We start from the raw sequence: 25649 nt of genomic DNA, 5'->3' as shown, positions 1-25649 counted from the left end.
TGGGACAGGGCTCTAATAAAATGTAGGTAAAATGCATTAATAATTCTCCCAAGCTTGTGCATTTGTACAGCCAACTTGAGCCAATATTCACCAATATGAGTTCATTAATCCTATCATATCACATTATTTTAATGACCCTATGAACTAAGCATTGTGATTTGCCATTTAGATAAGATTTTTTTATCTGTTTTCTTGAACTTTAAAAACTGTTGTGTTCAGTGAAAAATTGTCCCCAAAACACCTTATTTAGCCAAAATATGGTACATAACCATCATTCAGGGAATACATTTCTCAAGTTTGAGAAACCTGTTGTAGACCATTTTTAGGGGGAAAAAATTGTTTTCTTTTACCATAAAACACTTATTTACAGTCATCTGACTGTTAAAGAATCTTCTCAACAACTGTGATTCACACTTTGTTTATTAAACCTTCATTTAAGAATTTACTATACAGAATTTTTACATAAATTTAAATACTGCACATTCATGATAGATATTTCCATGTCATATATATAAAGATAAGTCATCATCTTTTTTTATATATTAATAAAAAAAAACTATACATACATGTATACCACATCACATAAGAAAATAAAAGTTCTCTATTAAAACGATAAAAACAAGAGCTCTATTATTTGAATCAAACAAGAATTTTTCTGCTAGTATCACACATAGAAAAAGGTGGTATTATATTAGTCTAACAAACAGTGTTTCAAGGTAGCAGTGAGAGTACCTGTTACCTAATCCCTAATTCACATTTTAATAAACATAAAACACCTGTGTGAATAAGATTCTGAGTAATCTGATCAGGACGGTTTTAGAAACACCGGGAATCCATACACCACTGGGGCGGCCCCGATCAGGTGCGGTAGGCGACACGCCGCCCTGGCCTTCGGGATCACGTCTAGGAGAGATCTGGGATCCATGGTGGCCTCCTCTGACAGCCAGGAGGACAGCAGACAGGCCAGAAATCGGTCAATATCCTTATCTGTCACATCCCAAAGGTTAGCCACCATGCAAGGACTGAAACAGAAAATCTCAGTTTCTTGTCTATCAGTTCCTTCTGGTAATGCACAGTTATTCAGACCAGCAAAGCAATCATCAGACAAAAATTAAGAGTAATGAAAATAACACTGGATTAATATAAATTTTTCTTGAAGCCAGTAAAAAAAAATCATAATACAAATGAATGAAGAGACATATTTGTACTGTAAACATTAGTTTTTTGAGATCATTTTAATTCCTCCCCTGATTAATTGCTTGTTTGGATTGAAGATTCTTACCATCCTGCCATGAAGTAGTTGAGCATGAACCCTGAGGCCTCCAGATGACCTGTGGCTTTCAGTCTACCGCTGCTGCATCCCATCAAAATGGCCGCTGCTCGGCAGTCCAGACTGGCAAGGTCGCTCCCACCAAGGTAAGCCCCACCGGTACCATGACCACAATACCTGTAAATGAGAGGACTATAGGATACCTTGCTCATCTGAATCACTATGGTCCTGTTGATTTTAATTATCATATTTCTTTTTTGGATTACTCTTTTTGATATCCTGAAAACTTTGAATCCATTTTGGTGGGATAAAATCTAGCCCTATTGAAATATGGTTTAATCAAAGTAAAAATTCTCACAACTTTGAGATACATGTATATGTGTACTTTAATTTCATTACAACCAACGTGGCCATGATTTGAACAAACTTGGATCTACACTACTGATGATGTTTTTATATGAATATAAATAAATAATTTCCTATTGTGGCTCTAATACTTATCCAAGGATCATGATTTAAGGAAACTGGAATAAACACTATGTAAAGAAAATTCCATACAACTTTCATCTTTTTAGGCCCAGTGGATCTTCTGAAGATTGTTTAAAAATGCTACCATTAAATTTCAATAATTCCTACTGCCTTGAAAAAGGCATGCTCTTCATTTAATAAACTTGAATCCTTTTCACCAAAAAATATATTTTGTCTCAAGTTTGGTTTGAAATTTACTTAGTGGTTTTGGAGAAGAAGATGAAATTGTGAAATTATAACAATGATCACAACAATGCTAACAACTACATGTATAACAGACAAATTTTGATCAGAAAAACACTTTTGAGCCTTTGGCTTAGGTTAGCTTAAATTCAGTCAAATTTTTACAGACTTGTTTCTTCTTTTATAGAAACCAACAAACTAAACTGTAGTTAAAAATATTTTTGCAATATGACTGAAATGACAACACTTTTTTTCCCATGTTGTTTCCAAAGGAGAATCCTACTGACATTATATAAAGCAGTGAACTCACAGGAAGAGGTCCTTGTTCTGGAGAGCCTGGGTGTACTCCGTCTCTGTGGGTTTTCTGTTAATTATCCCCTCCCAGCTCTTCTGTCTGAAAGTCACAAAATCATCGAGACTTATTCAGATAATGTACTGTAAACCGACTTTTATTCATGTGTGAGAAATATTCACGATATAAGTGACCTTCCTTTATCCGCATATATATTGACGAAAATGTATATGATCATGATTATTTAATATAAATCGCAAATAAAAGAGGACAGAATAATAGCCGGTTTACAGTATATGAATGATTATTAAAGTATTATTATTTAGTACATTCATTTTTCAATACCAGGGGTTTTCCAAAGTAGAGCACCTTAGATTTGGGGCATTCATAAAAGTACAATAACACAAGAAAAATAAAAGGAATAATAAATTGACATACTTTGAGAACCAGTCTTGGAATGTTTCCTGAGTGGAGGCCAAATTACTGTCTGGATTCAGGACATAGAATACACTCTGTTTATCAATTCCTGTGTGGAGAATGGAACTCTTCTGTGAATTGAGGTAGGTAAGCTGTGAATGAAGATGATAGAGGGACGGCATCCTTGAAATACTAGAGCTGGCCAGTGATGGAACACTTTCCCAAGGAAGATGTTGAACTGACTGCAAAAGATTTTTTTAAGGTAACAATCATTAAAAAAGAGAAATAAAAGCATCAGCAATTGTTTTTCAGTGTCTAGAGGGTCTAAAAGTGTAATCAATTTACTCACATCACATATTTAATAAACAAGCATACTTTCAATGAAACTAAATGGACTGTGAATCAAGTATCAATCATAAATTAATACACATATACATACAATATGTGGAAATCTACCAAAGATTATGCTTACATGTAAAAATGTGCATAAAATAAGAATTCTATTATACAAAGACATTTTAAATAATAAATTGTTTTCTGCATTACTTTAAATTTTTTTTTTTTCACAATACGCCATATCATACCAATGTAACATCACATTTGCATTTTACTAATATATAACTGGTACCTTGTCAAGAATGAGAAATACATGTCCCTGAGAGCCATTGAGATTGAGATCTTTGGTGCATTTTCTGAATGAAGACAGGCAATTTTCAACCCCTGAACTAGACATTTTGTTTCCAGTCAATTCATTGATTGCACTTTTAAAATCTTCGTCAGACAAAGTATCTTCACTTTCCACTAATCGCTGTGTGAAAGAAAAAAAATATTAACAGCAAAATAATATGGATGATTTTGGCTGTTCTTTGTCACCCATTAACTCCTATCATGTTTCAATATTATATTACACTTCAGTTGATTTTTGCTTTGGTTTGTTTTTGCTTAAAACTACTGAAATCACCGATATAAAAAAATTACATTAAAAATTATTAAAAAGAACATAAAAAGCATTAATTGTTGTCAAAATACGTCATTCCTGTTAACTTAATATTACCCATCTAAATGTCCATCTATATTATTTTATACCTGCATGATATTCTGAGGCAGTCTGACTTTGGTCTCCTTGTATATCTCCTCACACAGGTTCTGAGTTACATCAGCAATAGAGATTCCTGAGCCAGCTGATGACACAGTTCCGTGTATTAGACATCGCCAGTGACCCAGCCAGTATTTGTCCATATTTTGAAGCACATTCTAATGTAAAACATAAAATAAAAAAATGAAACACACTTCAATTTGTAATTCAAATGTAATTCTTATATCTATCTACATTACATGATTTTAGACTAAAACTAACACCAACTTTAAAACAATGTTTGTTTGCCCTAGCCCGACTCATGATGAAAAATTTGAGTCGGAAGATAGATCATAGAATATTTCTTTCACAGAAAATTTTCAAATCAATGCTGAATTTTTGAAATTTATTTTCCAGAATGCATGAAAAATTGTTTCCTGGAGGTTAAACAAAGTTTTGAGTCAGGCCATTTTTAGCCATTCAGTTGAGAGAGGGCAATCAAATAAAATTTTAAAGATGGCCTAATACATATAGTGTTACTCTAATAAATTGGAAAACCTTATCACTTTATGTGGTATTCTAATCTTCCAAAGCAAGTCAACTACCGTAAATATCACAAAAGTATAAATCATTTCGTTGCTATTAAATGTTTAATAAGTAACGCCTACCCTAAGTCTATCGTCCAGGTTCCAGCGATTCTGCCACCATTCTGTCTTGTCTGTTATCTTGATACTGCTGTGACTCTGTTCCATAATGTCTGTAAACTCTGACAAAATTCTTCTTCCCTGTAAAATTGACACAAGGATTAAAGATGGAATAAAGTGTTTTAAGGTACATGTTCCACACTCTAACAACATTTAGGATATAAAAGTAATGGAAGATGTTGAGAGGTCAACTGAACTTGAATTTTATCACTTGAATAAGACAATATATTTTATCATTATGTTTTCTAGAAGATCTAGAGCCAATCTTGATATCACAACAATGTCTCTAAAAAATGCAATTTTTTGAATACCCAAACATTTGCTTTTTAACCAATCAATTCAGGAAATTTTTGTCCCCCTTTAAGAAAAAGAATGCTTCCAGTGTAAGCAGGTGGGGGGGGGGATAAAATTAAAGTAGATGTGCCCGAAGAAGCTAGTAAAAATCAAATCTACTATAAACACCAGTAAGCTTACATGCACAGTTTTGAATGCTGGCAGTCTCACAATCACAGGATCTTGGTCCTTTCTCATGCTGTTTAATAACATCTGGTCAGGAACTTGTGGATTTGTAACCATGGAAACCTGACAAACTGTCCAATCTTAAAGAAAATACATGTGATAATGAACAAAAACCTATTATTTAACAATCTTCAGCTATTGTTGTTGATGAAAATCAAAGTTGGAAATTCTTTTCTTGTCTTTATTTTTAAAATGTATTTTGTTTAAATTTAGAGCAGAGGGCAGATACTCCTAAAATTTGTGCAAAAATTTGATAAAAAAAGGGAAGGCATTGTTGTGTGATAGGATGTGATTTTTTATTCAACTGGTTGTACATTTTCTATCTCAAAAGGCTCAGTGTTTGAAAAACGTTTATCTTACAACATGTACATGTACAAGCTCAAAGTTTCTTTTCAGTTCTGAATAAGCTTTAGCAGTTTTACATTCTAATACTAGTTTCAATCAACACATACCTTCTGGAAGCTCTCCTAAAATCTTCTGAAGATCCTCAGCAGATTTGTTAAACATCAGATTTTTATAAATGGCATTTTTTATTTCCCCCTCCTGCACCCCACTCTTTTCATTTTGATCCGAGTCAGAAGTTGTCTCCTTTTTACATTTTCTAGAAAAACCAATCAATAAAGTTCTTCAGAGTATTACACATAACAAACACTGTCAGATGATGAAGTTTTGCCTAACATGATGCTCTTGTACAAAAGGTATTACACATTAAAGATATAAGCAATCTTTGTATAACAATTTTGCCTAGTGTGAACTATAGCCATCTTTGTATTAATTTGAAAATAAGCATTCAATATTTGCAGCAAGCTCACAGAAGCGTTATTCCTTGATTTTTGTATTCTAATATAACACATTTTACAGATTACCATTTACATGTACATGATTGATTTTCCTACCTGATTTTCCTGCTGCAGTTGACCAGAGACTGATGTCTGAAGGTGACCACCATCCCCTCGGTCAGGTAATAGGCTGCCTTCAGGGGACAGGTGTCTATATACTGGAGAGCCAGCAGGTTACAGATCGAGGTGTACAGTCCAGTCGTGGGCAGGTGACGAGCTTGTTCAAAGGCCACCTCCAACATCCCTGTCAAATCCTCATCCCTTGGAGAATCAGCTGAAATTTTAAAAAAAATCTTCACTTTACAGCTGTACAAACTTGCACAAATTACTTTTCCTTCAACAGAATTTGTAGGCATGCAGGACAATTAAGACTCGAAACCAGATTGTTACAAGCAATTTATATCTCTCTTTAACTAGTGACATGCCTTTCCTAGCATCCTTTGCAACTTTCCCTGGTGGGGCTGCCCTTCTCATTCTCTCCATGGTGAGCTGCATGTTCACTCTAGTGGTGGATCTAGGAATCTCTGTGGTGTCTTCTCCTATTGATTGTTCCCTGCTCTCTGCTGAATCTTGTTTGGAAGATTTTGTCACTCTTTTGCCTCGGCCTCTTCCCACCCTCTTTTCATCCCCACCTCGTGGAATCTCAATGGAATCATCCAAGACTTGTGCTATAAAAAAACACAATTATCATTATCAATATAAAGAACAGTTAAGCAAATATGTTTTAAGTATGTTGTGTTCCTCAGTATTACCCTGGTACATCAATATACAAAGTACTTTACCTTTTTCCAATTTTTTCAGCATTTCTTCTAAACATTTATCATCCGTAAGTTCAGGTTTGGAGATTTGTACATCTTCAGTTCCAAGCTGGTCCTCATCTGATGAACTAGTCCCCTCATCTATGTCAAAGTATCCTAACTGTCCAATCAGATCAACTGTCTCATCATTCATCTCAGCTACTGCACTTCGTACCTTTTCTGCAGGCTGCCTCTTAACTCTAGTGTTAGTTCTCCTTGTACTTTTTCTCACAATCTTACTTTCCCCTGAATCTATTGGGTCCCCTTCATCAAAATCATAAACATCCTCCTTTGTCTGGTTGATTTCTCCACTATTAGAAAATTCACCTTGGACTTGTGTTTTGGTAGCCTTTCTTCTACCCCTGCCTGATGTTTTGGCTGGCTCCGAGTCCTCAGATTTAGCAAGTTCCCCATTTGTTGCAGCTTTCCCTCTCCTTGATATGTTTTTCTTTCTTGGAACATTTTCCTTGTCTTCCTGTATAACACAGTCCCGTTTTGTAGATTTTTTGTCTCTAGATGTGGAATTTTCCATCGTGACATCAACCTGTGTCAATGATTTCTTGCCTTTGGATGCAGAGAAATCCTTTTGTGTTTTAGACACTCTAGATCTGTTGACATATTTTGGTATTCTGGACTTAAGGTTGCTTTTACCAGAAGATGGAGTAGAATTTGCTGATGAACAACTTCCTGGGTTACTTGGGGTCACAAAAGATTCATTGCTCTTAATTATAGGTAACTTGGAGCTAATTTCCTCTTCAGAATCAGAACTAAATATCAGGGCTTTTTTACTGCATACACTGTACGGAGGTTTTAATACAAAGTCTGGAGTTGATGAGACAGGAGTATTTGTAACTTCTTCTGTCAAGCTCCCATTGGTGTTACCCTGCTCTCTGTCCCTTTTTAATGTACTCTGGTTGAGAGATTTAGTAGTACTTTGATTGATTGATTTTGTTGCCCTTTGGTTGACTGATTCAGTACTTTGGTTGACTGATTTAGCACTGGTCTTTTTCCTTCTGGTCCCTGCTGCAGACTTCTTTGTGACTTCTTCATTCTTCATGACCTCTTCCTGATGACTACTGGACAAGGTTTCTGTTGTAGCTTCACTGACCTCCTCTTTTCCTTTCTTCCTCTGAGTTGCCCCCCTCCTTTTACTTGTTTTGGTCCCTGCCCTTGACTGATTCCCTTGTTCGTCTCCTGCCTTTGACTGGTTCCCCGGTTCGTCCCCTACATCCTTAATCTCCAGTTTCTCAATATTCTCCACCAGATCCTGATGTTCTTCCTCGGTAACTACTGACTGAATACCCTCCTCTGATTTATTGGAAATCTTCAATGGGGATATCTCCTCTGGAGTAATAGAGACTTCCATTGGGGAAATGTCATCTAGAATATCAACATCTCCATCAGTGGACTCCCTTTTACTTGTCAAGCTCCTCATTAAACACATCTGAGCCTTGAAGACAGTGAACTTGTTCTGAATTAAATTAGCTACAAAGTCCTTCCCACACTGGTTTTGGAATAGGTCTTGTGCTCTGTGTATAACACTTTCACACTTATCAGTTTGTCCTACCAGAAGACTGGTTTCAGCTATCAAAGACAGGCACTCTACATAGATGTCTTTTAGTTCAGAATCATCTTGAAAAGCACACAAAGGTAGCTCCTTAAGACCCTGTCTTACACTCCTTGGTTTCTGATTGATAAATGTCTCACAAACATTGTTTATCTTGTCCATTGTATCACACTTTAGATTCTGCTGTACATAGACATTGAACTTGGCTGTGATGAGGGAGTAAGACAGAATGGCCAATTTAACCGTGTCATCTTCACAAAGGTCACAGGTCACATTGTCTATCAAGTGCTGCCAGCACGGTGGGAATGAGCAATTGAATGTATCTTGGTCTTCCTCTTTTTTGACTTCCTCAAATCCAAAACTATCTAATCTGTTGACTCTTGAACACTTTGACCTTGAATCCTTTGATGAAGAATCAGCTGGTTCCTGGCAGCCACTAAATACTTGCCATGTCTTTGTGAGACTTGAGGTGGCAGCTTCAAAATTTTCAGTAAGGATGTGGATCATTGAAAACTCAATCATGAACATTGAAGCCCTGTAGAATACATGTAAATGAATTGTACTCATATGTATAATGCAGTGTCATACATTTTAATTTAGCAATAAAAAATTACACACCATTTTGGTAGGCCCATGAAGTGAGCGGTTGTCCATCCCTCCTTGATGTGAAACTTGGCAGACCTGGTATCCCCCACCAGTCGCTCCAGCTGACCGAGATGATACAGAGATAACAGGTACTCCTGTATCACATCAAACTTCTCTGTTGTGTTCATTCCTATAACATAAAGCTTAACACCTGACATGACTTTAGCCCATACTTATATATTAAGCTTTAACCTGGCCAATTTTTCTGTGTCTATTTTGAGAAATTCAAAAGATTTGGCCAGGGTTCAAATTTTGACATACATTTAAAAGGAATAAGATAGGCAAATCAATTTTGAAAAAATAAAAATATGTGTAAATAAGATTCCCATGATTTAAACTTTAGTGAAAAAAACTGCTTGCCATATTTTTACACTATTAGTAACCTGGATTTAAAAGGTACTTAATAATTTGTTTTGCCCCTTACCCTTGGTATCAACTGTCCACTTTTCTTTGCCCAGCAGGAAGTAGATGACACTGACATGGTACCTGTAGGCCTCGATAGCGTGGTCCAGACTATACTCCTGTGACAACTCTTCTACGGAACGGTCAGTAGGCAGGGACGAAAACAAGGACCAGTACCGCTTGACTATCCCATTAGCCAGACACACATTTTTACTGAGACTTGGCTGTTCTTTTATCTTTTCGTTGATACTGTGAAGAAGTTCAAGCCCTTTTTGGATCTAATATGTAAATAAAACAATCTTTTAGTTTAATGCAGTGGTCACTACTATTTACTCAGAACTATTTATTCTAAAAAGAATTAACAGATACATTTACTTGCATACTTTTTTAATTGCATGTTTGTTCTGTTCAGTGTATACTGTAAAACCAATTATAATTCACAACATCTTTTATTCACAATTCTTCAGTTTAAAATTCACCCACCATTACTATTTTTTGCGACTGAGGCAACATTCAGCATAAAAAGATAGGCAAATGGTGAAGTTGGTTGCAATGAGAAATCTTTGCGAGTAAAAGAAGGTCAAGAAACTCATGAATATATCTTGCTTGTGAATTAAATAAAATGCCCCGCCACAGCATGATACGCCCGTCAAATATTGTTCAATAATGATCATAAATTGGTAATTAGAGTGCAAGAAAATCAGGTAACTTTGATTACCAAGTTCAAGATTACAAGATTGACACTGATTTCAATGATCTAATTTCCATTAATTCCTTATCATATTTGTTGTACATATATCTCTAAGAGTGTAGGCAATAATTATAAGAAATAAAACTAACATCACATAATTCTAAACTGGCTGAGTTAGAGCTTAACAAATATCCATCTGCTGCTTTTTTTATTGCATATTTTATGATTGATTAAAAATGCTACGGTCTAAAAAAACATCAAACAGAAATTATTCTTTAGACTATAAAATTTTATAAGACATGGCACTCTGCAATTTGTTGCAAATATATAAAAATTGAAATGTATTTTTTTTTCAATGTAAATATGTATAATTAGTTTTTATTATATCATACAATATTAATTTAATTTTAATCAAATACTGTATTTTAAAACATCAATTTGTTTTAATTACATTACACCAAATAACTAATTGAAAGATCTTTATCTGAACTATAGCTATCAAGAACTCTTAATTAACACAAGCAACTATGAGGCCATTTCTTTTTACCCAACTCCCAAGAGACAACAGCTGCATGGTCAGAGATGGTCTTCCAGTTAGCTCTTGACAATAAACTCATCAATTCCTCTCTAATTTGACATGCACATTTCTGCTATCAAAATTCTTCTTGACCAGTGCTTGTTAATTATGCCCATGGGACAAACTGCATTCCTCTTATAATATTAACATTTCTTACAGATTGCTGTAAAGTATATGATGAAAAAATAAGTTTTTTACTTGATTTAACATTTTTTAACAAGGATACAACTATAATTTTACATTTTTTAGGATTATGAAATTGAAAATTTACAAGAATTAGTTTTTTAAAAAATTTCACTTAAATTAAAAGTCAAAGTGACCTTGAAATAGGCCGCGACACACCTTCTACCTAAGATGTATATTTTTGCCAAGTTTGATAGCTCTAGGTCTAATAGTTTTCTAGTTATGAGCCGGACAGGATTTTTCCTTATTTGGCCATAGCATCTTTATTAAAGGTCAGAGTGACCTACTTTTTGTGCGCGACACACCATCTACCCAAGAAGTACCAGTTGACAAAGTTTGATAGTCCTAGGCCTATTAGTATTGAAGTTATGAGCCGGACAAGAGTGGACAGACGGACGGACGGACGGACATGAAGCCTATAACATAATACGTCCCGTCTTAAGACGGGCGTATAAAAATTGGTTTACAGTAGTAAAACCAATTTTCAGTAGAAAGTTTCAGCTTGCCTGTTTTGTATGAAGATAGTGCATCACACTAGCCATGACTGTCTGTAGATAACCGTCATCAAACGAGGTCTGTTGATCGGGTACAGAGGGCAGGATCTGACTGGCCTGGTGATGCATGCCATGCAGTCCGTAAATGTGAGACAACCGACACTTTATAACGTTACACGTGGACTCATCTCCGAAATGGTCACATACTTGTAGAGCAAGTAACAATATCCGCTGCTCCCTTTCAGACTGTAGAGGACAAAACTCATTAAAATATTTTGTAAGAAAAATCCTCTCTTGACTGTTTGATTTATTGACTGTTTAGAGACAAGTTTAAACTTTCAACATTTTATTAACTGTAAATTATTAAGGTAGAGATGATATAAACAAATCACCACTGCTCATTAAAATGTAATTGACATACCTTTCTAGTGAGGCGTAGAATGGATGAACACAACATAAGTGATCTGTTACTGTTGTCTGTGTGTTCACTAGGTGGGACTTCCTCCCATAATTCCACAGCCTTGTCCAGGTGTCTGATGATTTCCATCTCCATGGAGAATGTACACATCATATCAAACTCAAAAGCACTCCAGTTCTGAGGTTCGTCTCCATTATCTACCACACTCTCCTCTGTCTTGGTCATCTTATGGGAACTCGCTATCAGCTACAGAGAAAAATATACATAAAACTGATCTATCAAAATTATGTTTTTTTGAATACATGTAATACATTGAATAAACAATGTACATATGAACATTTTGGAAATCTACATGTATGTGCCAAAGAGAAGTTTCTTCAATTTCACTTAGATTCAGTTTTCATGAGTTTCACTGAAAGAAATCAAATGCATGTATTTTGCTATTTGTTGGTGATAAGTAACTGACCTGTTTACAGATGTTTTCATGTTTGAAAATAAAGGTCCACAGCTGCACGTCAGCCAATATCAACATTTCTTCTGGTGTATTTATGCCTTCTAACAACTGCTCTGCTTCATTTAGGTATTCCTGTACTGGTCTACTGAATACAGCAGCAAAAATATATTTCATGTTAAATCAGTTACTTCTCGACTTTTGTTTGCTTATTTTATGTCCCTTAAAAAATTCACTTATATGAGATGTTGGTTATTATTATAAATTTTTCCATGGTATACATGATACATAAGTGTAATAAACATTATTTTATGTCCCTTAAAAAATTCACTTATATGAGATGTTGGTTATTATTATAAATTTTTCCATGGTATACATGATACATAAGTGTAATAAACATAATTTGTTAAGAAATTTCCAACAAGCTCTGGGATTTAAAAGCCATTCTCTGTAACGACTTGAAATTTTATATAGGTGCTGTGGCACGCATAGTCTCAGAATTTCTCCAAACTCTCTACGATAAAAGTCATTGATGCCCTAAACTGAAATCAGGCAAAAATTGGTTGCTATGTTTTATAGTTACCATGGCAACATGTTTTAAAGTTAGAAAAATGGCATTTTTTAACATGTTTAGAGCCCCATAGTAAACATTTGTGGCAAAGCAAACAATTCGCAATGACTGTTTCCAAAAGTTGAAGGTTAGATGTCTGAAATGCATGATAAACATGTTTGGTAAATCTACTATTACATACGTTACTATGGTAACAAAGTATTCAAAAGTAAAAAAAAATATTCATTGAATTTTATAAAGTCATACAGGTAAAAATAATCAAAGTACTGAAAGTACTGATAGACGGAGGCTTGGAATGAACATGATTGTTTGTCTCTTTGGTAATTTTTTATTCATATTCTGACCCCAACATTTGCCTAAGGGTAGTTGGCCATATCTTTTGAAAAGTAGATACCAGGACATTAATACTTCATATATCTTTTTTTTGTGGAAAGACTTTTCATTGGATATTAACAAACTTGACCTTTTGACCTTGACCTTCGATATTCTATACTTCTGAAAAAACTTTAACCTTGGCCATGACTTTTGAATGGTAAGGGATATATAGGGGGGGGGGGGGGGGGGGGGCAACAGTGTTTCACAAACACATCTTCTTCATTTATGTTACCGTGGTCTAATGTTTAATTATGTAATTTACTGAATTCCTATTTTTCATCAAAAGGACAAACCAATCTAATTGCAACTAGAAAACTGACCAGTCAGCAAGGGCCCCGCCATGGGGTAGAATTAAAAGGGTGCAGCTTACAGAATGATTAATAAATGTACGAAGAATAAGCAACAGCAACTGTATTCTTAAAATTTCAAGATAATTCCTGAATATTCAAAAACCTGAAAATAATATCCTTGTATTTACATTAGGCAGTAAAGAACAACTTAACATTGAATGTATATTTAAACAATTATGAAACTTGTGTTATATAAAATGCCAGCCTTCAATGAATGCAAATATCATGAAGGCTTGACCTTAACTTCAAACAAACAGCAGTTGCAGACAAAGGTTTTCATTAATCTTAAAGTGACAGATAAAGAAAAGCCTACTAAATTTTCTGCAGCAGGCTAGATAATTAATCCCAAGGGATTAATTGTACCTCTCTCATCATTTTCTTCTAAATTTACAATAAGAACTTTTTCAGTATTAAGGATAAATAACACAAACAAACTTTTTTCAGAAATCAGCATTATTTTTCATAGATTTACATTTAAATTGACATCCTGAATAATGTTTACCAAGTAGAGTGAGAGAATTATATAAGATTTTGTCATAAAGTTAAAAAATTGTGCAAAATTTTGTATGGAACTATATATAGAAAGCAAAACAAAATCTCATATCTAAGCACCAAGAAAAACCTACGATTTCTTAATATTTCAGGGATTTATTATTTATGTCATTTCATATCAAAATCAGTCAAAAAATATATATCAACCCGCGCATCCATTTTTTGTTTGTGGTAAGTACCCTTAATGATAGAATGGGGTTTTTATACAACTACATTAAAAATTAATAATATTCTTGAATTAATATATTAAAAAAAAAAGTGAAAAAAGTGAAAAAAAGTAAATCAAAAAATCTTCTTTAATCTATTTCTTTTTTTTTTTTAGAATTCAATGAAATCATAACTATCAAACAAAAATAAATAATAAAAATTTATATTTAAATCCACATTTAAGAGTGTTCATAGCATTCCAAATTGATTTAACTTCAAAACAAACTTCATTTGCAGACAGAGGTGGTAATTAATCTCAAAGTGACAAATAAAGATAATGCTCTGGATTTTCTTCAGGAGGAAAGCTAATTAATCCCAAGGGACCCCTAGCAGCATTCAGTTTACAATGGGAACATCTTCAGCAGTTATCTCTCTTTGCCAATGCATTCTTATATATAAAGTTAAGGAATCTACCCCACCACCCCAGCTCCAAACCATGGGACATAGAAAACCAAACTTGGCATCAAAATATGTATTTCTGTCTACTGAACTACCGTACCAAATTTGTACTTGATTGGGCAACAACAAAAAAAGTTGCCTGTTCATTCTTATGCATAGTTAAGGAATCTACCCCACCACCCCAGCTCCAAACCAGAAGACATAGAGAACCAAACTTAGCATCAAAATATGTATTTCTGCCTACTGAACTACCATACCAAATTTGAACTTGATTGGGCAACCATAAAAAAAGTTATTAGAAAAAAACAGAAAATTTGTGGACGGAAGAGTGACAGACGGACAGACGGACAGACAGAGTGATTACTATAGGGCACCCGCAAATCCTTGCGGGGCCCTAATAAACTATATCAATTTCAATTCTTTAGTGACTCGTGGTAAGAGCTTCCTGAAATGTGAGAAAGCCAAAAAGTACTTTAGTATCTCTAACTCTTCAGGACTAAAAGGAGCTGAGATACAAGCATTCGGATATAACAATGCATAGATCTACATGCACATTCAACTTTTAATTAATAGTTCTGTTGTGTTGGGTATGAACATAAAGAAGATCCAAATATTTCCAACATTATGAAAAATATCAAGCAGAACAAACGCCTGTTTGGGTGCAGATCTTGAAATGTACTAAGCTCTACAGGTATTTGTTGTCCAGTGCGCATTAATCCTGACTTCCAAATTCTTACTTGACTGGTGATACCTTTAGAAACATTTGCATCTAGGTGAAAGTTGACTCCGCAAAATATGCCATCCCATTGTTCAAGTTTTATAAAGTGATTACACCGCCTTGACTAGATATTGTGGATTCAACGATACCCTAATATCCAGTATTATACGCGATTTTACGGATAATACCCATTTTCATTGAAAATCCTTCCCATTTCAGAGGCGGATCCAGCCACTCTTGAAAGAGGGGTTCCAGGGTTGTACTGTCCATATAACCAACCCCCCCCCCCCCATACACACTCTCAAGCAAAGATTCACACACACGTATGGAAGATCTTAGGTTTCGGTAAATAATATCTGTTTACGTCCATTTATTTCTTTGGTCCCCCAGTCCGAATTTAAAGAAAAAAGAAAAAAAACTGCTGAAGCCTTAATTAAAATTGAATGGATTTGCAGCATTTCCAAAGAGTACAAAGAATTTTCTTTTGGAGTTTGAAAAAAAAAAATCGTGGTGGGTGCGGGTTGGGTTTAAAACAAAGAGTTGCATGTTAGTTCCTTCAAATGATATGATTAAAACGGTTCATATAATATAGAACTGTTTTAATCATATCATTTGAAAGAAAAGTGAGTGGAAGAAAATTAATGTGTGAGAATCTATCTATTCAATACATAAGTTAGACGTACAAATATATGTATTTTTATTTATTCTCGGAAAACGTTTCATTCTCTCTCTCTCCACTAGACAGAAAATAAAGTGGGCTTCCAATTCCCGGACCCCCCCTCCCTTGGATCCGCCAATGTACCGTTTACAAGCATTCACCCATCCTTGACACTTTTTCAATATCCATCCAAGGTTTGGGAAATCTAATAAATTCAACTCCTTGCATATATTTTTTGTAGGCATACTTTGAGTCACTATTGCAGATTCCATGACAACATTGTTTTATTGCATCCTTTTTTGCACAGGTTAGCCATAATATTACTAAATTTACACCACAAAGTAAGATTCAAGCCACTGTATGTAAACATAGAAACATGTGGGTCAGTTTGTCCCATCTAACTTCTGAAACATGTGATAAGGAATTCTAAAAATAGATGCAGCAGAGCTATAAACAGACAAGCCGCAGCTCTCTGCTGAGTCAGTGAGTGAACATTTAAAATATGTCAGTTTCAATGAAACAATGATGCAGATTTCTTCTATCTAGGTAATGTAGGGTATTAATGTGATAGGACCTTCGCAAACTAATTAAAATCCCCCAGGTGAGGTAAAAGGTGTGAGATAATTATAGGTCCATGAGAAAAAAAGAATTATGTATTGTATGTGGAAAATATCGTGACCGAATTAGATTAATTGCATCAAAAGCAGATGCAGAGAACTGCACTTGGTGATCTGTTTTGGTTTCCCCGATAATTTAAATTCTATGTCAGCGAGAGTTTTTATCAGCCAATGAGCGTGTCAGCAGCGGACTCTAAACATTACTGATCACCTGTTTGTATACAGCACATATCCGATATCAGACAGGCAAGCCAGTTTATCAAAGTTTAGCCTGGTTCCCTGTCCCTGTTTTGCTTCATGTACTCCTGCCTTGGAAAGGATGAGCCGGGGGACCAAGCTAATCAAAGTTAACGTGATTAGCCGCTAGATGGCGATCGCAAATTCCCTTCCGCCGCAGCTGAGCGGTACCAATAGAGCGGAGGCTAAGCCTCCGTCTAAAAAGCAATTATGGGATGAAATGTGACCTAATAATAGAAAAAAGTACCTTAAAACGTATACCATTTACAAAATATGATATTTCATTTTGGTTGGCAATGGTTGCCAAGGTTTTTATACCACAGAGAGCCTTCAAAGTAACAATCTGTATGTTTAAATTTGATCCTATCTTTTTAAAAAGCACATTTCCTCATAATTAATGATCAATTTTTAAAGATGTTGGTGTGCTCCTAGTTTTCCCATTTAAAAAAATTCATATTACATTCTATAAATAGAGCGTTGCTATGGAAACAAGCAGAAAATATATGCTTAAAAACCCGAAAAATATTTTCTTTCCTTGGATACGTACCTTTTAATGTAGATTCCCAAAACTTTTATGATTGATATTTATTAACAGCTAATCTGACTTTTAATTTTGACCATCGTCCAATCTCTAAGTGGATGCAAGAAGTTGGCACACAGGGTTTAGTATTGATATAAAGTTCACAAAATCGAACATTTTCCCTTCTTGGTAACCATAGCAACAGTGTTGTTTTCTTCATCGAATTTAATCAATATATGATATTCAACTTCAGTTCTAACAGATAAGTACTATTCAAGCTGAGTCCTTTAATTTGTTTCTTGATTAAATGGCAATTTAATTCTTAATGCAGTGAAAAATAATTCACTTTTAAGCACTGGTACTTTGTTTCCATGGTAACACTGCAATGTAGCAATTATACCCAATTTTTCTTATGGTTTTGGTGTTGCAAGGTCCTAATGATGCATACTTGCCAGTCTTGAATTTTCATGTTTTTCCTCAAGACAGTAGCATTAACCAAATCTTAGTTACTGGTTTTGCATGGTTACACTGTGTTACCATGGCAACCAGAAAAGTTATTTATAGAATAATATTGCTTATACTTATATACTTAAGGTCAAACATTTTCATTGTTTTTCTTAAGTCGTTGATTGAGTTTGAGCATGTAACACCTACCTTTAGTAAATACGGAGTGTTTTTCAGCATATTTCAGCATTTTAAATGTATTCCAAATGTAACCTTGGTTACCACTTGCTTAGACATATATTCTAAACAGTTTCTTTACAGTAAAAATGACATCAAGGTGTCTTGTTTTTGTGAGAATGGTTTGTTTGCTTTTTCTAGTTTTTATTAAGCCACAGTCAAGATTTAAAGTGGCTGAAAATCTCGATTTTTCAAACTTTTCCGGCCGTTGCCATAACAACCGAGACACATAGCAACGATATTTTGTTTGACATTTGTTTCTGGTGTCAAGTACTAAGCATGGGTGAAGTTTCATCAAAATCGGTGACCATCCGTGGCAACGAAGTTTAAGTGGTTACAGAGAATGGCTATTAATACATTGTATTTAGGAAGGGGGAAGAGTTCCTGTCCACAAGTACTTGTGATAGTTATCTAAATCTATCGACAACTTTGCTTTGAGAAACGAAAGTCAATGCACTATTTTTACCAAGGCACAATCTGTTAAGGAGGCTGGGGGGTCAACAAATTAACCACAAAATAACCACCAGATTTAACTTATTTTTTAGATACGGTATTTTAAGCTGTCAACTATCATTTGGCAAAGAAAAAATTCATACATTTTAGTTTTAAAATTTGATCAGTTTTGTATATCTTTATATGGAGCTCTTCTTTTATAGGAAATCGAAATAGTCTGAAAATGGCTGCCACCCCCCCCCCCCTCTTTAACATGACTGAAATTTAATAAGTTAGTGGAATTACCCTGTATTCATTTCAAAATGATCTTTCAAATAAATTTTAAGTCACGGCTATCAGAGATTCAACAGTTTTTCTTATCAATATCTCCCTACCTTTCCTGTTTCTCTGTGAAGCGTTCCCAGACCAGTTTACCAATCTCTAGCAGGGCCTCCGCTTTCTGAACAGGATGTTTGGCAGCTTGTTGTATTCTCCTCAAGAGGGATAACTCTGCCTCAGGGTACTTTTTACTTTACAAAATAGAAGAATGTTGTATACACCTTTGTATTTACAGGTATACATTTTTTATTACTTATTGAAATAATTGAATACAAGTCATTTAAAATGTATATAAACTTTTTGTTACCTTGCTACTGAGAAACACTTCTGTTCCATTTTTAAAATATCATAGGCATCCACAATTCTTGGATATTCCCTCATATTGTCCACAAAATACCTGTCAAATAAAAACATATACAGCTTTTACTGAACACTTATTGTTAAACATGTTAAATCTATCATTTTTTAATCAATGACTTTATCTGTAAAATTCTTTTGTTCAACTACATGTATCTTATCCCAAAGAAACACACTTACACAGTATGGCAAAGTTAAAACATCAATGATTTTAAACAGATACACATACACATATGAATTGATATTTTTCTTTCTTGTAATATGTATCATACTGATATATTTTCTAAACACTTGACTACTTAAATGAAGCTGCTTAAAGCATCCAAATTACTAAACTCCAACTTTAAAGGCTTGATTCAAAGATAGAGTTCCTGGGTAATTACATTGGAAGTTTGAAATTAGGGTGTGTTCCCATCTCACCTTAACTGTAAAATTAAGCATTCCCATTTTGCCTTAGTAAGCTCTCAGGTGAATTAAGGTGATGAAAATTTAATACATTTAGCATTAAGTATTTTTTAGTATTACATGTACTATTTCATTCACTGTATTCATATTTAACTGTTAAATATATCAAAGTTACCGTGCTATCATTTAAATTTTTATATCAACCCAGTAATACAAATTTAAAATTCCCATTTCACCTTATACGGAAATACTTTTTAATTTAGCATACCTGTATTTCAGAGTTAAGGCGAAATTGGAACACACCAAAATTAGAGGATCATTGGTGTTTGTCTTATGATAGTGCCTTATATGTTAGTAATAAGGACAGATGCCCCTATAGTGCCTTTATATGTCAGTGATGAAGACAGCTGCCCCTGCAGTGCCTTGATTTATGATTAGGACATGTACCCCTATATTGTCCTATACGTCATTGATGAGAACAGGTGACCCTATAGTGCCTAATACATCGTTGCAAAGGACAGGTGCCCCCATAGTGCCTTATACAACAGTGATTATGACATGTGCCCCTATAATACCTGATAGGTCATTTATTTGGATATGTGTCCCCTAGAGTGCCTTATATGTCTATATGTCAGTTATTAGGACATGTGCCCCTATAGTGTCTTATATGATGAGGACAGGTGTCCCTACTATAGTGCCTGATACATGTATATCAGTGATCAGGACAGTGCCCCTAGTGTCTAATACATCAGTGACTAGGACACATGCTCCTATAGTGCCAGATATATCAGTGTTGAGGACATGTGCTTCTTTAGTGCCTTATATCAGGGATAGGGACAGGTGTTCTGATAGTGCCTTATATGTCAAATGATGAGGACATGTGCTCCTATAAAGCCTTACATGTCCATGATTTGTGTGTTTTCCACTCTTAGTTGCTGTCTTTTGATTCGACACCAGAACTCCACTGCTGCTTCTAAATGTGAGGGTTGTAATTCTACACTTCTTGTTAACTTCTGTAATACAGCCTCAATGTCACCAAGCTTCCAGTGTAGGTCTGCCAGCATCTCGTAAATCCCCAGCAAGTTGACCTGGCAATAAAAATTTAAATTTGACAGAGTGAACAGATATATTTAAGATACATGATATACATGTAATATTTTTATTATAAAATTGTATTGAAATACAGTATTGATTGAATGAAAAAATAATTAATATTGTAAAACCTGTTGCCTGCATCACAATATGACTGAAGTCAGAAAATAGCCGTTAACGATGCGGTTGTTATAAATTTTGCAAAATATGAAATCATTTTTAGGGATTTTTTTTCACACTTTATGTAAGAAAATTAAATAATATTGAATTCATAATTCAATAGCTAACCAAGCTTTATTCACAAAACTAGGTTGATACAGTCAGTGCTTACTGCTTAATGGTTGATAAAGCTTTAACTGTCCCAACCCAGGTTATAACTTAGATAGCTATACAATATTATATCAATATTCAATAGGCAGAAGTAAAAAATACTCATTAGTTGTAATACAACTTTGTTTAATTCATACATAAAGACTACATACTTCTTTAATGCGTTGTTCCTTGAGGTTGTCGTCAGACTCCGCCCACTTGGTCAGCTGATCACACTCCACATCGTAATAAAACAGGTCAAGGTCCTGGTCTCCTAGACTGCACGACACCTTGGCAAACTTGGACATTAAATAACCTTAAAAAATATAAGGATTTATACTAGTGTTCTGCTCAGGCTAAAACTGTGGTTTGAAATAAGTGCATTTTACTTATTTAATTTAATGGTTTTCCCACAGGTAAACTTTTAAATCTGGTTATTTTCGACCCGTCTCCATTGCCCCCTACCCCCATATCAATAGTTTGTTGACAAGTCTTACCACATTGTCTCCTCTCTCTGAGTATGAAGTCAGCTGATGGAGGGGTGTGTCTGGTCTGCTCTATCTGCTGGGTGTAGGCCTCAGTTAAGGGCTGAAGGGACTGTAGCACACAGGACACCCTACCAGAGTCTATAATTAAGGTTGTGATTCAGAAGTACATGTTTTTACATAATTTTACAGACTTAAGAACACAGTGACCACTTTACAGCAGATTGTTGCATAACAAATGCATACCCAATTTTATATCAGAAGCATACCATATCATGAGAACCACAAATAATCCCTACAATCATACTATTAAACAGCTTTTTGAAATTATATCAAACATACATGTAACTACTAATAAATTTATACACTGCCAATGTTTTACCTTTCAGATGATTAATCAATGTAAGACCAAGCTCAAGGACAGTCCTGATGATGACGATGAGCTTGGTGCTGATCACTCCCGCCAGCTTGTCATTCTTCTCCGTCGTGTCTTCTTCATACTGCAGCTTGTTTTCCTCTCGACTACTGATTAAATACTGGGTGACCTTTTGAGTGTACTCCAGTATTCCTTCAGTGAAAGTCTGGTCCACTGAACTGACCATTGTCTGTTGTTTCAAGATTACTAATAGACATTCACATATTAACAGGTACCATCCTGTATTTAGACTAGATATACTATCTTGTAATAAATCTACAATCTCCCCTGAAAGACTTTGTATGTCACCTTGGCTTGTTTTCGAGTTTTTGGGCTTTATACTACATGACAATGTCAAGTGTAATGTTTCATATAAATTTTTCACTGCTTTACAAAAAGTCACATTTGTAAATGTGGACAGAAATTTCTGAATGTTTTGGTGCACTGTCCCCAGGATAGAATGAAGTTGCTGAGTCACTATGACCTGATGTAAGTACTGGAACAAGGACAGAGAACTGCAGACTTCACTCTCAGTCACCTCACACTTATCAGATCCTATGGATTCAATATACTGTGCTATAGCTAGAACAAACTCCACTGTTAATGGGTGCTCTGACATGGCTGTTTTTGTGTTTTTCTGCACAGAGGATTTATCATACCTGAAATAATCCAATTTGCCAGGTTCATTGTAAAATTCTTAAAATTGATATAGCAATCATCAGTGAAAATGACTTTCTTGGTTGTAAAATGAAATTGATTTTATGGATGAACTACTTTGATTATTTTTATTGTATCTATTAAATTGTTGAAATGTTCCAACATTCATACAATTGTGAAAAAAAATTCCTTTTACTTAAATTAGATTGTTTAGGTCTTCATAGGAAAGACAATCAAGTTTTCGTGCAGCACTTAGAGATGGTTTACCTATCTATAGCTAGAAGGAATTTGTCCACAGTTGGTGCCAAAGCTGTCCGTCTGAGTAACAACATTTTGATGGCCATGTATCTAAGCTGCAATACAACATCAGGTTGCTGTGTTGCTTTGTCCTGCTCAAGTTTAATAGCAACATTCCACAATTTACTGTAAATGTTTGTGATAATTGAGGCCGTGGCCCCTGTTGAGTGGTCTGGCAAGGGAAGCAATTCATCATAAAGATATTGACAGGTCTTGTATATTTCTAAGGAACAGTCCTACAACATATAAAGGAAGATATTTGTAAAATCCTGAATCATCTGTTACAGAGAAAAACATAGACTATTTCAATTTGATATGTGAGTGTGGTTTTTGTGATTGCAATATACAGTTAGGTTTAATGGTCTTTTATTGTATGTGCTATGTTGGATAGATTTGAACATTCATGTTTATTATGATAATGCAAATAAGTGTACAAGTGAGAGAAAAAATAAAAATAAACAAATTGGAAAGTTACTTTGATTTCTGTTAATTTAGCAACAATATGTATTCCTTAAAGTCATATAGGAGCAATAACCACAATTCGCGAAAATTTTTCCTGTAGATCAAAGAAATGTGGACAATGACTATCTGTGTGGACCACTGGTGGATATATGGGACACAGAAGCTTGTAAAACCTGCACTGTTACAAGTGTGTTGGATAGCTTTAAATATACATATCTACTATGATCAAATGTAATTAAGTGTATAAGTGAAAAAAAACAATCAAAAACAAACATATTGAAAAATTACTTTGATTTTACCATTTTCAATTTAGATCAACAATCTGCATAGTTTGGTTTGAATAACCAATATATGCATGATAAATGTTATCATTTTACACCCATAAGAAATTATTTAACTGAAAAACCAAATGCACATGAAAAGCATTTATAGCGTGGACCTGTGTGGACCACTGGGAATATATGGAACACAGAGTTGTAAATCTTGTAAAACCTGCACTGTTACAACTGTGTAAGTCATAAAACTGCTCCTTTATATATCACTAGTCTTCTGAATGAACATGATAGAGAGGTTGGAAATTCATTCCTGAAATAGAAAGAAAATGAAATGTTAAAGTTTAAATTATTAATATACATACGATTCCAGGCAAAGTAGCCTTTCTATAAGTATTTGATTGACTACATACTAATATTAAAGTCTTTTGTTCTAACTTACGTCACATTATATATACAGTATCAAAATCACAGAAATAGGCAGAATTTGAAAATTAAAAATAATAAATAAAAACTCAAATAAGTTTCTATAACCATAACAAGGTTTCCATGGTGTATTTTGTGTATTATGTGTTTTTCTAAGTGTGTCAATTTTCCCTCATCAAAATAAAAATAATAATTCTGTCTAGTTTGGTTTGAATAACCAATATATGTAAGATAAATGTTATCATTTTACACCCATAAAAAAATATTCAACTGAAAATCCAAATGCACATGACTAAAACAGTTCATGGTTATAGGACATGCGGATTGTCTACATTTGTCTTTTTACAATGCTAATAGCATTTATTTTCAATTGTTATAATTACTAGGCCTAGTTACTGATTAACCTAGATTTTATTTTTATCTTTACAAGAATCATTTATTTTAAGTAAAAGTCAGGCCATATATATCCTATGTACATTTATTTACATGATAAAGATTTAGCTATTTCAATGTAACTTTTCAAAATTTTTCAAAAAAAGAGACAAAAAATTTAAATGACATTGATATTTATACTAGTTTTAAATAAAATTCAAAGCAGAGATAGTTTGATTACATTGCTTTTGACTTTGCTTCAAAACGTGTAATTTCATTGTATATATACTGTCTCTCTCATGTGTGCAAGGCATGGCTGAATGAACTTCACAATGCACTGAATAATTACCGCCTATTATCTATTATCCGGAACTGGACTTCTTTGTCATTTCATTCAAGGAAACTGTTCTAAAACATAGCCTCAAAACTTTCAGAACTTTGATTGCAATTGCGCATTCATGAAAAAACATTTCTTCAAAACATGTCAGAATTGTTTTCAGGATGCGTTTTTCAGATGAGTTCAAAGTTGAAAATGATTACTGCATTTATTTTGAGTTGCATAATTACAAAAATGCTTTTTTATAGAAATAAATTGATTTGGTTATCTTCACAAGAATTATCAATGTTATATCAAGCTACGTAGCTAAATCTAGTGATTTTACCAGACCTGAAAGTAGCTGAAAATATATTAAAATGAGTGATCGTCACTGATTATTTTACCGTACCAATATAAAGCGATCGATGTTTTCAAGTTTCCCGGCACTGAGATCTCCTAGAATCAGTTTTTCTGTCATTGTGTATGTATAATTATGTACATTTTGGTAGCATCATATAATTTTCTCAACTAAACCCGCTATTTACATTTTTAAATATGGCGGCTTTCCGGGAAAACTAATATTTGAATTTGAACGTGACAGATCCGGACAACGTCCTCAGAAAAAAAAACAAAAAAACAAGGCGCCCAACAAGACGTTTGATTTTTAAAAACATTTCTCTTCATAAATAAAAAAAATCCCTATACTATACTAATAATGTTAGTATTATAGTATAGGGATTTTTTTTATTTCTGAAGTCAAGAGAAAGGTTAAAACGTCAATATGATATGATGTGCATGGCAGTTAGGAACGGATGGGGGCTGGGCTAGTTGGAGAGGGAGGGGGAGTTGTCATGACCCCCTTTAAATGTAGACGTCTCCTTTTCACAATAGCGTCTGTTAAAACTTTTACTATCTGCATTTTAAATTTCAAAGTTTACGGTTTTTAAAGATTATTTATTGAATTGTCATACATGTTGAGACAAACAAGCATTAATTCTTTTTTCTCTATGTATATCCATATGACATAGGATTTAAAAAGTCAGACCCTACTGAGGTTAAATCTGAGATTTTGTTTA

The 25649-nt window shown here is 34.3% G+C and overlaps 2 protein-coding genes across 2 annotated transcripts in view; one reads left to right on the top strand and one right to left on the bottom strand.

Moving 5' to 3' along the window:
* Positions 1 to 25649, top strand: part of LOC134231028 (adenosine deaminase-like) — a 116945-nt gene that overhangs the window by 80597 nt on the left and 10699 nt on the right. The gene's annotated exons all lie outside the window — the stretch shown is intronic.
* On the bottom strand, positions 483 to 25127 carry LOC134231045 (uncharacterized). The gene is made up of 28 exons (XM_062712948.1): positions 24983 to 25127; positions 23825 to 23846; positions 23201 to 23235; positions 22696 to 22961; positions 21739 to 22430; positions 21369 to 21497; positions 21045 to 21187; positions 20371 to 20558; positions 19016 to 19105; positions 18765 to 18899; positions 12068 to 12197; positions 11605 to 11847; positions 11196 to 11429; positions 9261 to 9516; positions 8810 to 8966; positions 7853 to 8726; positions 6610 to 7822; positions 6253 to 6495; positions 5885 to 6101; positions 5441 to 5589; positions 4944 to 5068; positions 4434 to 4550; positions 3777 to 3944; positions 3319 to 3498; positions 2712 to 2932; positions 2292 to 2375; positions 1283 to 1447; positions 483 to 1022 (listed from the first exon to the last, which is right to left on the bottom strand). Exons 1-28 carry the CDS (start codon positions 25049 to 25051, stop codon positions 806 to 808), a joined length of 6762 nt encoding a protein of 2253 aa, XP_062568932.1. The 5' UTR covers positions 25052 to 25127; the 3' UTR covers positions 483 to 805.

The sequence above is a fragment of the Saccostrea cucullata genome, unplaced genomic scaffold, assembly GCF_032062105.1.
Source record: "Saccostrea cucullata isolate Sc308-1 unplaced genomic scaffold, CSIRO_AGI_Scuc_v1 ctg431, whole genome shotgun sequence".
Lineage (NCBI taxonomy): Eukaryota > Metazoa > Mollusca > Bivalvia > Ostreida > Ostreidae > Saccostrea > Saccostrea cuccullata.
The sequence above is the reverse complement of the archived record's forward strand: the minus strand, read 5'-3'. Positions and strand labels throughout refer to the sequence as shown.

Bases quoted from the DNA above. Each gene is read 5' to 3' on its own strand.
- LOC134231045 (XM_062712948.1), bottom strand. From the start codon at position 25,051: ATGACAGAAAAACTGATTCTAGGAGATCTCAGTGCCGGGAAACTTGAA. The intron at 5,590-5,884 runs GTAGGAAAATCA...TGGTTTTTCTAG, and splicing joins AACTGCAGCAGGAAAATCAG to AAAATGTAAAAAGGAGACAA. The intron at 3,499-3,776 runs GTATAAAATAAT...TCTTTCACACAG, and splicing joins TGCCTCAGAATATCATGCAG to CGATTAGTGGAAAGTGAAGA.